Here is a 13321-nt window from a genome sequence, read left to right on the forward strand (position 1 = left end):
GAATTATTGAGTGTTTTTCACATAAACTCACTGCGAGCACCGGACCAAACGACAAAAGTCAAAAAGCAGAATCGGTTGGCTTACGGACACGATCGGACATTTAAATTATTAGTGATGTAATTAGTTTGGTTTTAAACTGACGTATTTAAAAAACATTATTGCGTAATTATAAAATAAGACGAATTATTTGGTATTTTCCACATAAACGCACTCCGCGCACCGGACCAAAAGACAATTTACAGGATCGGACAGAATCGGAGGGATTACGTGTAGGATAGGACCTTTTAATTATTAATGATTTATTTGATAAATATTGTCATTTATCACAAAAATGAACTGGGTCGCGCGGAACATAAAAAGATTATTTACAGGATCGGGCAGAAATGGACCTTTTAATTATTATTATTGTAAAGGTATTTGGGGTGGCTGAATAGGCAGGTGAATCACCTGGTGGGGATCGAAGCCAGAGGACGATTGAAAGAGATGCGGATGCAGGAGGCTGTCCAGGAAAAGCAGGCAGAGATTGTATCCCTGGAGGAACGTCTCTGCAGTAGGACACAGCAGCTGAAGAAGGAAGCAGAAGAGAATATGAGGCTGAAGGTGGACATTGCTGGGAGGCTGGACCTTGCCCCGGAGGTCCAGGTGGCGCGGGATGAAGTTATCAGTTTTGTGGAGACACCAGCGGGACCGGAGTCATACAAGCAGTATGCCGCACATCGACCAAACACAGATCCGAATTCAAGTTCTACCTCGCGACGATCAACACCAGTGTTCATAGAGGGAAATGGTTCACCAAGCAACACATGGGTTAACACAAAATAGGATCGATAATGAAAAGCATGTACGACAAAGCTGGGATAATGGAAAGATGCGTCAATCATTCGGCTCAAAAGACGACTGTTACAAAGTTACTTCACAGCTGTCGACCCGAATCAAAAAGTGCAACTCACAGGCCATAAGAACATGAAATCACTTATCATTCAAGTGGTTCGCTCCAGCAACAGACGCCAATGTCCGATATATTATCTAGGAACGGTGTGTGAGTGCCATCCCAACCTGAAGTGGAATGAAAACAATGACCATGAAGACCAAGATCTCATTCTGGCTTCACAGAAGATTGAAGATGTTTTTCAAATGATTAAAGCCCGAGTGCCAGCAAGCACTGACAACGTTTTCGTTCCCATTACTAAAGCTGTTATCAATGTAAACCGAAAGGGCCTGTTTCCAGTAATGTTAATTCTCCACAGGAGCCTGCCTCCGTATAATTTCTTATCTAGCTCAACTACAGTTTTTTTCTTTTCCGAAGAATAATTTTACACCATTCCGACACCCAGATTTCATAATGTCAGTGAAAATGTATTTTTTATAAAGTTGTCATTTTGAGCATCAAAGACATAAGGTCGTAAATAAAAGAAGGTTATCTCGAAATTGTAATTCGCAACATAGTATAAATTTCTTTTGATAAATATTTCCAAAACATCGTGTTTATTCATAAAACATAAAACAAAAATTTTCTCGGATGAAAATGCACTTGCAGAGACACAATTATGAAGAAAAGTGCCATAAAATTGCAATTTTCCCCCGTTATATAATTTTGGATGCAAATTTCCATCACAAAATCGGATAGAGCTTTACTTGTTTCATATGTGTACCAAAAATCAGCTAATTCCATGTGGTGGAATGTTCTCATATCGCCGCCTGAATGTGGTTGTAAATTGAAAGAAAATGGGAAATGAGTAACAACCTTGTCTGAAACCCTATTATATAGCTTATTATATACAAAATTTTATATTGAATATCAGAGCGGATATTTTCATGACAGTTTTATGATATCTAACGACTAAATAAACAGTATCGATATAAAGATTTACACTGAGGACACCCTAATACATGAATACTGTTCTATCTCAAGTTGTCCTCTTTTGAATTATCTGATCGTGTGGCCTTGTATCCGTATCTTCTTGTCTTTGTCTATACGTTTACGGAATCATTGACTCGACGCTAGCTATTCTTGTCTCACTTTCCTTGTTTTATTGTCCCATCTCCAAAGCGTTGTGGCTCTGTCAGGGTTGGGACCCTGACTTGTCTCACTTTCTTTGTGCCTGCCGACCACGCCACATCGAATAGATAGATTATCCAGATGAAATACTTTATTTTGTTCAAAGTAATCAATCAATTCTGCGCTTCTTGGAGGTATTGAATGTGATTTATTATATTGTCTTGTTATTTTGTGTTATTAGTTGTTCGTTATTTATCACACATTTTCGCATAATTGTACCAAACTACTAAGTATTAGCTGTTTACAGCAATCATCGGTGGCTTGCTATTTTGTTACTTTATCGACGCTTCATAAACCAATCGTTATTGTTTCAAGATGGAGGGTAAATGTGTTGGAGAAGGCTGTCAACTATACTTCAAGAAACGTAGTGGCAATAAGAACAGAAGTGCACGCAATGTAAATAGTCCACAATATAAATGGCTCCTAGATATGCTGGTGCAACAAGGATTGATGTCAGCAAAGGAACAAGCACTTATTTGCCAGAAGTGCTACATGAAGTATCTTCGGAACAAAACTCAGCCTGAACCTGAACCCGAGCAGAACCAGGAAGAAGACGACTCCCCGTCCCATATCCTGCCGTTGCTGACCCTTCATGATCTTTTGAATGGATCATCTTCACACAAAAAATGCTGTCTCTGTCTTGTTACCTTTGCAATAAATGGAACAAAATCATCCGTCTTACCAAAACGTGCAAGACATCACCTGATCTATTCACACAAACTGTCCCTCCTCATCCCGCGTCTGCTCCATTCACCTTATTGGTAACGACTTAGATCCGTCTACAGAGGTTGTCCTTGATAATAGAGGTTCCGTGGAATCTCAGTTACCATCAAAATCGTCCGAAATCACTAATGACCTCCTAGTGGTTTCGCACGTCCTTTCACAGAACCAGTCTGCGTTTCCGAATGCAATTGGTGTTCAACAGCTTTATCAATGTCATCGAGGCTCTGCTTCGAACCGTCACAGCCTGTCTAATCTCCAGAGAGAGATGCCAAAGATGGGCTAATGGCTGAACGTATGAAGGACCGTTTGACAACACCGAATGGTTTAGCTCAGAGAGTCAAGACAGATCCGGATCTATCTAGACGGGCTAGGTCCGAGTTTGTCAAGATGGATGCATCTTCCGTACTGTTTCCCCGTCTCGATCTCGATTACTTGAGAACCATTACGTGTGGAACGTATCAGATATCTCTGGCTCCTGGTTACATCGCCGAACATTTAAGTGATGACGGAGAGTATGAGGTGTGGCTTTAGCAGCACTCCCCAGACCTTCTCCGATGTCAAATACATTCTCGACACAAAAGCCAAACGAAATATAACGTTTGGATCCGGTTCACCGTTTCAATCGATGATGAGGCCCCAATAAAGGACTACTACTGCCAGTGCCCAGTTGGAGAGAGAACGATGGGAATGTATGTGCACATCTCCAGTATCTTGTACTACCTTGGGTATTACAGGGCGCTGGAAAACCCTCGACCGCTACAACCACAGGTGAAGAAATTCCGACAAAACTTGAAATAGTTTTCCATGCGGCAACGGAGTGCATATGTCGAAAGTATGTTTGGGGCTCGATATGAAAGATCCCCGTTACCATGTGACTAACAAAACCTATAAATATAGGTATTATACAATCGCCCGTAGCTATGAACACTCCCGTAAATGCGAAAACCAACCAAAATCATAAGGAACACGTTTTGTTTGTTGTTCTGTCTATTTGTCAGCCAATGTCTTCAACCACGGGGACTTGTGAAGTAGCCATCTTGGATTTTTTTTATGAAAAGTGTTTCTCTCACTTTTTTCATATCTGTGTACATATTCTAAACATACCGAGCAAATACTCTCGCGTTTTTGTTAATTATCTAAAGAAAGTCGAAAATCGGCAATTCAACCATAGGGTAATTCAATCCAGGATTTGAAAATGTTCCACCACTTACATGTTGATGATTTTCCCTCTCATCAATAGCATATTACGTACTGTTTAATAGGATAAAAATTGGTTTGCATCCAACGCTCATAAAAGGGTGTATTCTCTAAAAAAAACACAGTTTTTGTGTCTAAAATGTTATCATCGAAAATGGCATTTTTGAGATTGTTTCATAAAACAGCCAAATGGCGCGATGGAAACATGATTTTTTGTCACAATCATGCCATGAATGTATTCTTTACGGTGACCATCATTTGATTAGATTTTCATTAATATTTTACATAACATGCACATTTTATCAACACTTAGACAGCTTCTGAAAGGTACAACTTTGAGGAGCCATAAAACACAAACCAAGTGACCTAAATCTTTATACTTTATAGATTTGTGACCACAACGGCATGGGCAATGCACCACTAACAGGAAATTTGAATCAGGGAAGGGGCCATTTTGGAAACAGGCCCTTTTGTGAATGCCTGAATGTATTTTGATGAAATCTGGTCTCGAGACGTGTTGGGCAAAGGTTTATACATCATGAATGTGTATGCCAAGTTATGTCCCAGACCAAATTTAATCAAAATCTATTCTGGCATTCAGGACTAGTAGGGATTTAAAGGAAATGTTGACGTACACCGGACGCTGCACCATGGTATGAGCTAACGATCCCTTCGGGCCAGGTGAGCTAATATAAACATTCAGTTTGTTCTAAAGCTGAAAACAGTCCAAATCAACGGGATATGGTATCAAAGGGAAAGCAAAACCTGATCTTATCGTACCAGTTAGCCATGGTCTGGTTAGAAATGGATGTTTATTTTGCAAATATTGTATTTAATTGTTCTGCAGGTAGGGCCGAGAATTGCACCTGCTGCCCCATTACAAGGTGTAAGTTATCGTAAGAGGTGACTAAGTTTGGGGTATTTACCTCTCTCGTTTTTCCAGCAACTGTATTATTCCTAATGTGTCCCTTGACACTGCCTCACTTTTGGCCTTTGGGAGAGCGTTGGTTTGGTTTGGTTGTATTTGTTTAACGTCCTATTAACAGCTTAGGTAATTTAATGACGGCCTCCCGTGCGTGCGACATGCATGCGTGTGGTGAGTGCGTATGTGTGTTTTGGGAGGCTGCGGTATGTCCGTGTTAGGTCTCCTTGTTATAGTCCGGAACTTTTACCTATTTATAGACACGGTGGGGAATCACGTGGTCAGAAGAAACAAATTTAAAAGGGCGGCCGCTAGTGCAGAAAACATAAAATGAGGTAAGATATTGAAAATACTCATTACATAGGTTTTTTTTATTGCAGCGAGCATATGTCATACTATAAAGGATTCCACTGACGAATTCGATTCAAAATTGTGGTCAGAATGTAACGGAAAACTACGGACTGTTCCAGCATACAATACATGAGGTAATGATATGTCTCAATTATAGTACATATCATATGCTCGCTACAGTGAAAAGCCCCTGTAATGAGTATTTTCAGTGTCTTACCATATTTTATGCTTTGTACATTGGTGGCCACCATTTTGAATTCGTATCTTCAGATTACGTGATTCCCCTCCGTGATAGGGCTGCCCCACAAAAGCATACTGCCGAAGATACCCAGCAGGATACCCTACCCGGTCACAGTATATTGACAACGGGCGAACCAGTCGCCCGACTCCAAATATGCTGCGCGCTACGCAAGAGTAACAACTACATTTTTTTTTAAAGATTCTGGTATGAATCGACCAGGGGACAGAACCCAAGCCTTCCTCACAGGGGCGAACGCTCAACTAAAGGCAAAAAGTGAGGCAGTGTCAAGGGAGAAATTAGGAAGAAGAAAGTTGTTCAGAAAGAGGATATAATTCAAAATTTAGTCGCCTCTGACGATCATGCGATGGGGCAGCACGCAGGCCTAATATCAAGTCACTAGGCCTGTTGGTTATTGAGTAATTGTTTAATAATTGAAGCATATGAGCCCCATATGACCTTGAATGTCGGTCAAGATTATTCACTTGAGCAAACTTGGTAGTCCTTCATCCAAGCATTCTACATGATTAATATCACGTCCCTGGGCCTGTGGGTTATTGAGAAGTTATTTGAGCGACTATTGGACCTATGTGACCTTGAAAGTAGATCAACGTTATCATCTGAACAAATTTTGCAACCGTTCACACAGCTTACTACATGCCTTATATCAAGTCACCGGGCCTGTTGGTTGTTCAGAAGTTTGAAAATTTTAGCCTATGTGACCTGTCACCTTGAATGAACTTGGTAGCTCTTCATCCAGGTTTTCTTAAACATGAATATAAAGTCCCTGGGTCTGTTGGTTTTTGAGAGGAAGTTGTTTGAAGATTTTAGCCTATTTGATCATGTCACCTTGAATGAAGGTCAAGGTTATTTATTTGAATAAACCTGGAAACCTTTCACCTCAGCATGGTACAGACCTAATACGTTGTTGAGCAGATGTCGTTAATTTGTTAAGCTTATTTAACTGCGTGACCTTTAATGATTGTTAAGGTCATCCATTTGAACAAACCCAAGCGTGCTACGGGTTTATATATAAATTCACTTGGCCTCTTGGCTGTTGAGAAGAATTAATTTGAAGACTTTAGCCTATTTACCCGTATGACATTGAATGAAGGCCAAGGTCATCCATCTGAACAAACTTGGTATTCATTTCACCCCAGCAGGCTACAGACCGAATATCTAATCCCTGTGCCTCTTGGTTCTTGGATAGTCGTTTGAAGATTTTAGCCTATGTGACCCCGTGGTCTTGAAGGTAGATCAAGGTCATCCATTTGAATAAAACTTGGAAGGGTTTTATCCAAGCATACTGCAGATCCATTTTCAGTTCCCTGGTCCTTCTGATTACTGGGAAGAAGTCATTTGAATGAAAAGTTCACGCACGACGAACGAAGCACGATGGATGTAGGTCCATTCGAGTCAGATGACCTAAAATATGGCTTAAAAATTCGACAATGTTTGTCTTTAGATTGATGTTACATATTCATTTCCTATATTTTCTAAGTATATTTGGTTCATAATTTGCAGTAAATCATACTTTTGGAAAATAAAATCATCAGACCACATAAGATAATCTTTTATTTGATACAGTGTTGGATGGAAAACTTGCCCCTGCTGTATACCTCTAGTGAGGAGCTTTATTTTGGCTGTAGCAGAGTCCCCTGGGACCTTTTGAATTTTTCAAACCTATTTCAAGTGTTCACTCTGAGAGCGCTACAAAAACCTCTGGTTTTGGTCAAATTGATTCGTTGGCAAAACTCTATCGTTCGTGTAAGTGGTCCAAACAGGTGGGTAAGGGCACTTGTCGCGTACCTGTATGAATGAAAGTCTGGTGCCAAATAAAAAGAGGTCTCCATATTAAAAGTATTGACATAAGTGAACAATCTTTTATTACAGATATAAGATATATTTCCTGATACAGTTCTATTGAACATAGAGTTTGGTGGACACACGCTACTTCTCGCTTTCGTGGTATAATTCTAAGACAGTGTATATATAGAGTACGGTGGGGACACGCTACTCCTCGCTATCGTGGTACAATTCTAATACAGTGTATACACATAGTACGGTGGAGATACGCCACTTCTCGTGGTATACTTCTAATACACTGTATATATAGAGTACGGTGGGGACACGCTTCTCCTCGCTATCGTGGTACACTTCTAATACAGTGTATATATAGAGTACAGTGGGGACACGCTTCTCCTCGCTTTCTTGGTACAATTCTAATACAGTGTATACACACAGTACGGTGGAGATACGCCACTTCTCGCCATCGTGGTATAATTCTAATACAGTGTATATATAGAGTACGGTGGGGACACGCTACTCCTCGCTATCGTGGTACAATTCTAAGACAGTGTATACACACAGTACGGTGGAGATACGCCACTTCTCGCTTTCGTCGTATAATTCTTACGTTCATACATGCATAGTACGTTGAAGACATGCTATTCCAGGGGCCCAGTTTTAATGTTATTATTTGCATCCCATGACCACTCTTCTGAAATCTTTTAGCAGAAAAGCAAACATGAACGGGTTGGTCAGAATGGAGGAAATTGCCAATATCGCACACCCGAATTCAACAGTTTCTGACATAGGAAAGGCTATCATTATAGGTCCTACCACGGATTGAGGTGTCATCGATATCAGGAAAACCACAAAAACAACCGAAACGGTTCTGAAGGCTTCTGTTGGTACTTGTGAATATGATTTTGAATGTTTACGTCTCGGGAACCTAACTGAACACGCACAAGTGCATGCATTGGCAGATTTGTCAGACATGTACCCAGCAGCATTATCCAGACTGGCTTGAAAAGTCTCTATTTCATTGATGTTAATATTATCTTCTATTGTTTTATTTTCAGTCTTTGCGCCTTCAGCCTTGACGACCATAAAATGCGCATGCGCAGCGCGGTTATCATTTTTTCGATCAGTTTGTATGTTGCTTTCAGGTTCAAATGAGCTCGTACTTATCACTGTTTTTTCCTCGGACTGTTTTGTAAAAGCATCTCTTACTTTGACTTCATCCTTTGAATTCCGTTTTTGTTTTTCTATTTCAGTAGATGATTGATCTCTATTGCTAGTCAAACCTGTCATTGAACCTGACTGACGCGAGGCGTCTGAATCAGATTGTATGTTATCTGCTGACTTTACATCTTTAGTATCCCTGTTCTCCACATCGCAATAGCTGCACTCTAATCGACCCGTTCTTCGAACAGCATTTCGAAAATTCTTTGCAGTTATGACATAGATCACGATCGTACTTATCCAAATCAGAAAGGTGATGGACCTCACTGGAACTAATGCATATGGCAGGTTATCTCGAAATATAGAAAGCACTACACACGTTTTTACCATGGGTTCTTTAACTGCAAATAGGTACGGTATTCCTAATATCAGTGAACATATTCCCATGTTAATCAATGTGAGCGCTTGACGTTTGCGTAGAGAAAGGGCTTCAATCGGAATAGGTCTTGAACATAAATATCGTTCTGTGCATATGATCAACGTATGAACCAGAGAGGTAACAAATCCAAGTTGGATTAGGAAATATGCAAATCCACATATCCATGTTTGTTGTAACGGTACCAATGTAATCAACGAAAATAAGAATAAAGCAAAGCTCAATAAAATGTCACTACTGCTCAACAGAAGAATTGAAACAATGTATGGCTTTTGTCGCAGAGTTTTGTTCACGCAAGTAAGCAGCAGTATAACAAAATGTTCCGTAAATGCGATCACTGAAACTGAACATAAGGTCCACACCATTATAGATTGTAGGAGAGACAATGAGTTCTGTTCGGTCGTCAGGCTACCGTTGTTATGTATATTGTCCATTTCCTTGGAAAACCTGTTAACACAATAGAAATGGTGACAATATAGTCATGATTGAGTTCCATTTCTGTTAAACCAAAATTGAAATAACATCAATGATATCACAAATGCTTAAACGTTTGTCGTCACTTTTTTGTGTTATGAAATAGTATTTGTTGATATTTCAGAACCTCAATCGATTGGTTAATTTATGGAACTTTTCTCTTTTTATTTGTTCATAATAATTAGATAGAATTGAGCAAACCCCAACATAGCAATGGGAATTCTAAATTTTTAATATCCGTCATCTAAAAAATAACGAATATATCGTACATACATGTATGAAGGCTGTAAAATCATTTGATGGATATATATATATATAAAGTTAACAGAGAAGCAGAAAACACCTGTCAATGTAAACATTCCTTTGTATCTAACTCCCTAGTGATCGGGTATGAATTGTATTTCTTGAATGAACATTGTTTAAACTTCTTCGGTCCAACTCTAAACTACCTAGTTCGCTTACGTAGGAGTGCAGTCATCCGCTCATTCCCCTTTTATACAATTGTCCTACCATCAGTACAACAGGAACGAACTACTCGTTATCATATGTAATCTACTTTGTACATTTGTATATACATACGTCGTATATAACCTACATTGTATATAATCTACTTTGTATATAATCTACATCGTATATAACCTACAATATATATAATCTACTTTGTATATAACCTACATTGTATATAACCTACATTGTATATAACCTACGTCGTATATAACCTACCTTGTATATAACCTACATATTGTATATAACCTACATTGTATATAACCTACATTGTATATAACCTACATTGTATATAACCTACATTGTATATAACCTACATATTGTATATAACCTACATATTGTATATAACCTACATATTGTATATAACCTACATTGTATATTACCTACATTGTATATAACCTACATATTGTATATAACCTACATATTGTATATAACCTACATTGTATATAACCTACATTGTATATAACCTACATTGTATATAACCTACATTGTATATAACCTACATTGTATATAACCTACATTGTATATAACCTACACATTGTATATAACCTACATATTGTATATAATCTACTTTGTATATAACCTACATATTGTATATAACCTACATTGTATATAACCTACATTGTATATAACCTACATATTGTATATAACCTACATTGTATATAACCTACATATTGTATATAACCTACATATTGTATATAACCTACATATTGTATATAATCTACTTTGTATATAATCTACATCGTATATAACATACATTGTATATAACCTACATCGTATATAACCTACATTGTATATAACCTACATTGTATATAACCTACATATTGTATATAATCTACTTCGTATATAATCTACATCGTATATAACCTACATTGTATATAACCTACATCGTATATAACCTACATTGTATATAACCTACATTGTATATAATCTACATCGTATATAACCTACATTGTATATAACCTACATTGTATATAACCTACATTGTATATAACCTACATTGTATATAACCTACATATTGTATATAATCTACTTTGTATATAATCTACATCGTATATAACCTACATTATATATAACCTACATATTGTATATAACCTACATTGTATATAACCTACATTGTATATAACCTACATATAGTATATAACCTACATCGTATATAATCTACATCGTATATAACCTACATTGTATATAACCTACATTGTATATAACCTACATATTGTATATAACCTACATTGTATATAACCTACATATTGTATATAACCTACATTGTATATAACCTACATTGTATATAACCTACATTGTATATAACCTACATTGTATATAACCTACATTGTATATAACCTACATATTGTATATAACCTACATTGTATATAACCTACATTGTATATAACCTACATTGTATATAACCTACATTGTATATAACCTACATTGTATATAACCTACATTGTATATAACCTACATTGTATATAACCTACATATTGTATATAACCTACATTGTATATAACCTACATTGTATATAACCTACATTGTATATAACCTACATATTGTATATAACCTACATTGTATATAACCTACATTGTATATAACCTACATTGTATATAACCTACATTGTATATAACCTACATCGTATATAACCTACATTGTATATAACCTACATTGTATATAATCTACATCGTATATAACCTACATTGTATATAACCTACATTGTATATAACCTACGTCGTATATAACCTACATTGTATATAACCTACATTGTATATAACCTACATATTGTATATAACCTACATATTGTATATAATCTACTTTGTATATAATCTACATCACATATAACCTACATTGTATTATTACCTCCAATGTATAAAACCTGCATTGTATATGCTTTACTGTGTACAGAACCTTACTGTGTATAACTACGTTGTATGTAAGTAATACATATCATATCTTAACTTCTCAAATCCAAGTTTTTCATGTTATCTATTGGATGTGTTAGAATATCCATAATACGATGCATATATTTATGATTTCAACGAACTGTTTGTAAAAAGAACCCATTGTAACCAATATAACATAACGAAATGATATACATAAAAAATACACATCAATGTAATATCTTACCTTGTCCTTGTTGATAGTAGTAAGGATACCTGTTGGTGGTAGTAAGGACACCTGTTGATGGTAGTAAGGACACCTGTTGATGTTAGTAAGGACACCTGTTAAGCCCCGTTGATGGTAGTAAGGACACCTGTTAAGCCCCGTTGATGGTAGTAAGGACACCTGTTGGTGGTAGTAAGGACACCTGTTGGTGGTAGTAAGGACACCTGTTGATGGTAGTAAGGACACCTGTTGGTGGTAGTAAGGAAACCTGTTGATGGTAGTAAGGACACCTATTGATGGTAGTAAGGACACCTGTTGGTGGTAGTAAGGACACCTGTTGATGGTAGTAAGGAAACCTGTTGATGGTAGTAAGGATACCTGTTAAGCCCCGTTGACGGTAGTAAGGACACCTGTTGATGGTAGTGAGGACATCTGTTAAGCCCTGTGCGGTGAAGGGGACACGCAGTACTATACGGAGAGCGTGTGCGACGTCTCTGGGAGATGTAACTGAGAATGAATAACGCATGTTGCGGGAAGTGTAACCAAGACAGTCCGCATTTCGCTAATAAGCGATGTATACTGGTAACGACGCCGTGATAATAAATTGGTCAATAGACGTAAATTTGCATACCGTACATATAGTGTGGATGAAGCTGATGACTCTCACCCTTACCACACACTATTTTATGAGTCTATTCGGTATTCTTGTTCGTATTGCCCTCGTTTTCCTGATGTTTTACTGTTCATACCTCGTGTCATTGACTGAACCAAGAGGATATAGTAGATTTGTCAGATAGTGGTCTGGTAATGTTCCGTCTGACTGGAGGCTTTTCTTTTTCATACTTTCAAATTAACATTCTCCATGATCGTGTTGCGTTTGGCGACTAGCACGACCAGTAGTTATTTCATTGGTTTTTATCCTACTTTCACTTACCGGGTGGAGTGCGTCACCCGATGGGCCCTCATTCGTCAGTTTGATATCCATGTACGTTTTCGTAACAACATTGTTTATCTTTGAACTCCGATTTGTTTTATTTCAGCAGATGAATCTCCCAACACTAGACAAACCCGTCATTGAACAGGGCGGAATCAAATCATCTGAATCCGATTGGTTATTGACTTTAACCTTCACAACGTTTGGAAACGTGTTCTGCGTGTAATGGCTTCCATCCAAACGAACAGTACATTTTAACAAGATGCCCATGGGCCTTAACGGTCATCTGACAAACACTTACAGCAGGGACACACCCATCAATCCAGCATCATTACCATAGATTATCTATACGCAGCCAGTTTTGTTTCAAATCTTCGGTTTTATCCATTTTAGCTTAAGGAAGAGCAGAATATTAAAGCAAG

General features: G+C 37.8%; 1 protein-coding gene across 1 annotated transcript; it reads right to left on the reverse strand.

Annotated features, from left to right (window-relative positions):
- Positions 1–6284: 6284 nt before the first annotated feature.
- Positions 6285–12699, reverse strand: LOC117317157. The gene is made up of 2 exons (XM_033871956.1): positions 11987–12699; positions 6285–9340 (listed from the first exon to the last, which is right to left on the reverse strand). Exon 2 carries the CDS (start codon positions 9325–9327, stop codon positions 7966–7968), a length of 1362 nt encoding a protein of 453 aa, XP_033727847.1. The 5' UTR covers positions 9328–9340; positions 11987–12699; the 3' UTR covers positions 6285–7965.
- Positions 12700–13321: the final 622 nt, after the last annotated feature.

The sequence above is a fragment of the Pecten maximus genome, chromosome 18 (assembly GCF_902652985.1).
Source record: "Pecten maximus chromosome 18, xPecMax1.1, whole genome shotgun sequence".
NCBI lineage: Eukaryota > Metazoa > Mollusca > Bivalvia > Pectinida > Pectinidae > Pecten > Pecten maximus.

Excerpts from the sequence above, each read along its gene's own strand:
- LOC117317157 (XM_033871956.1), bottom strand. The coding sequence starts at position 9,327 with ATGGACAATATACATAACAACGGTAGCCTGACGACCGAACAGAACTCA.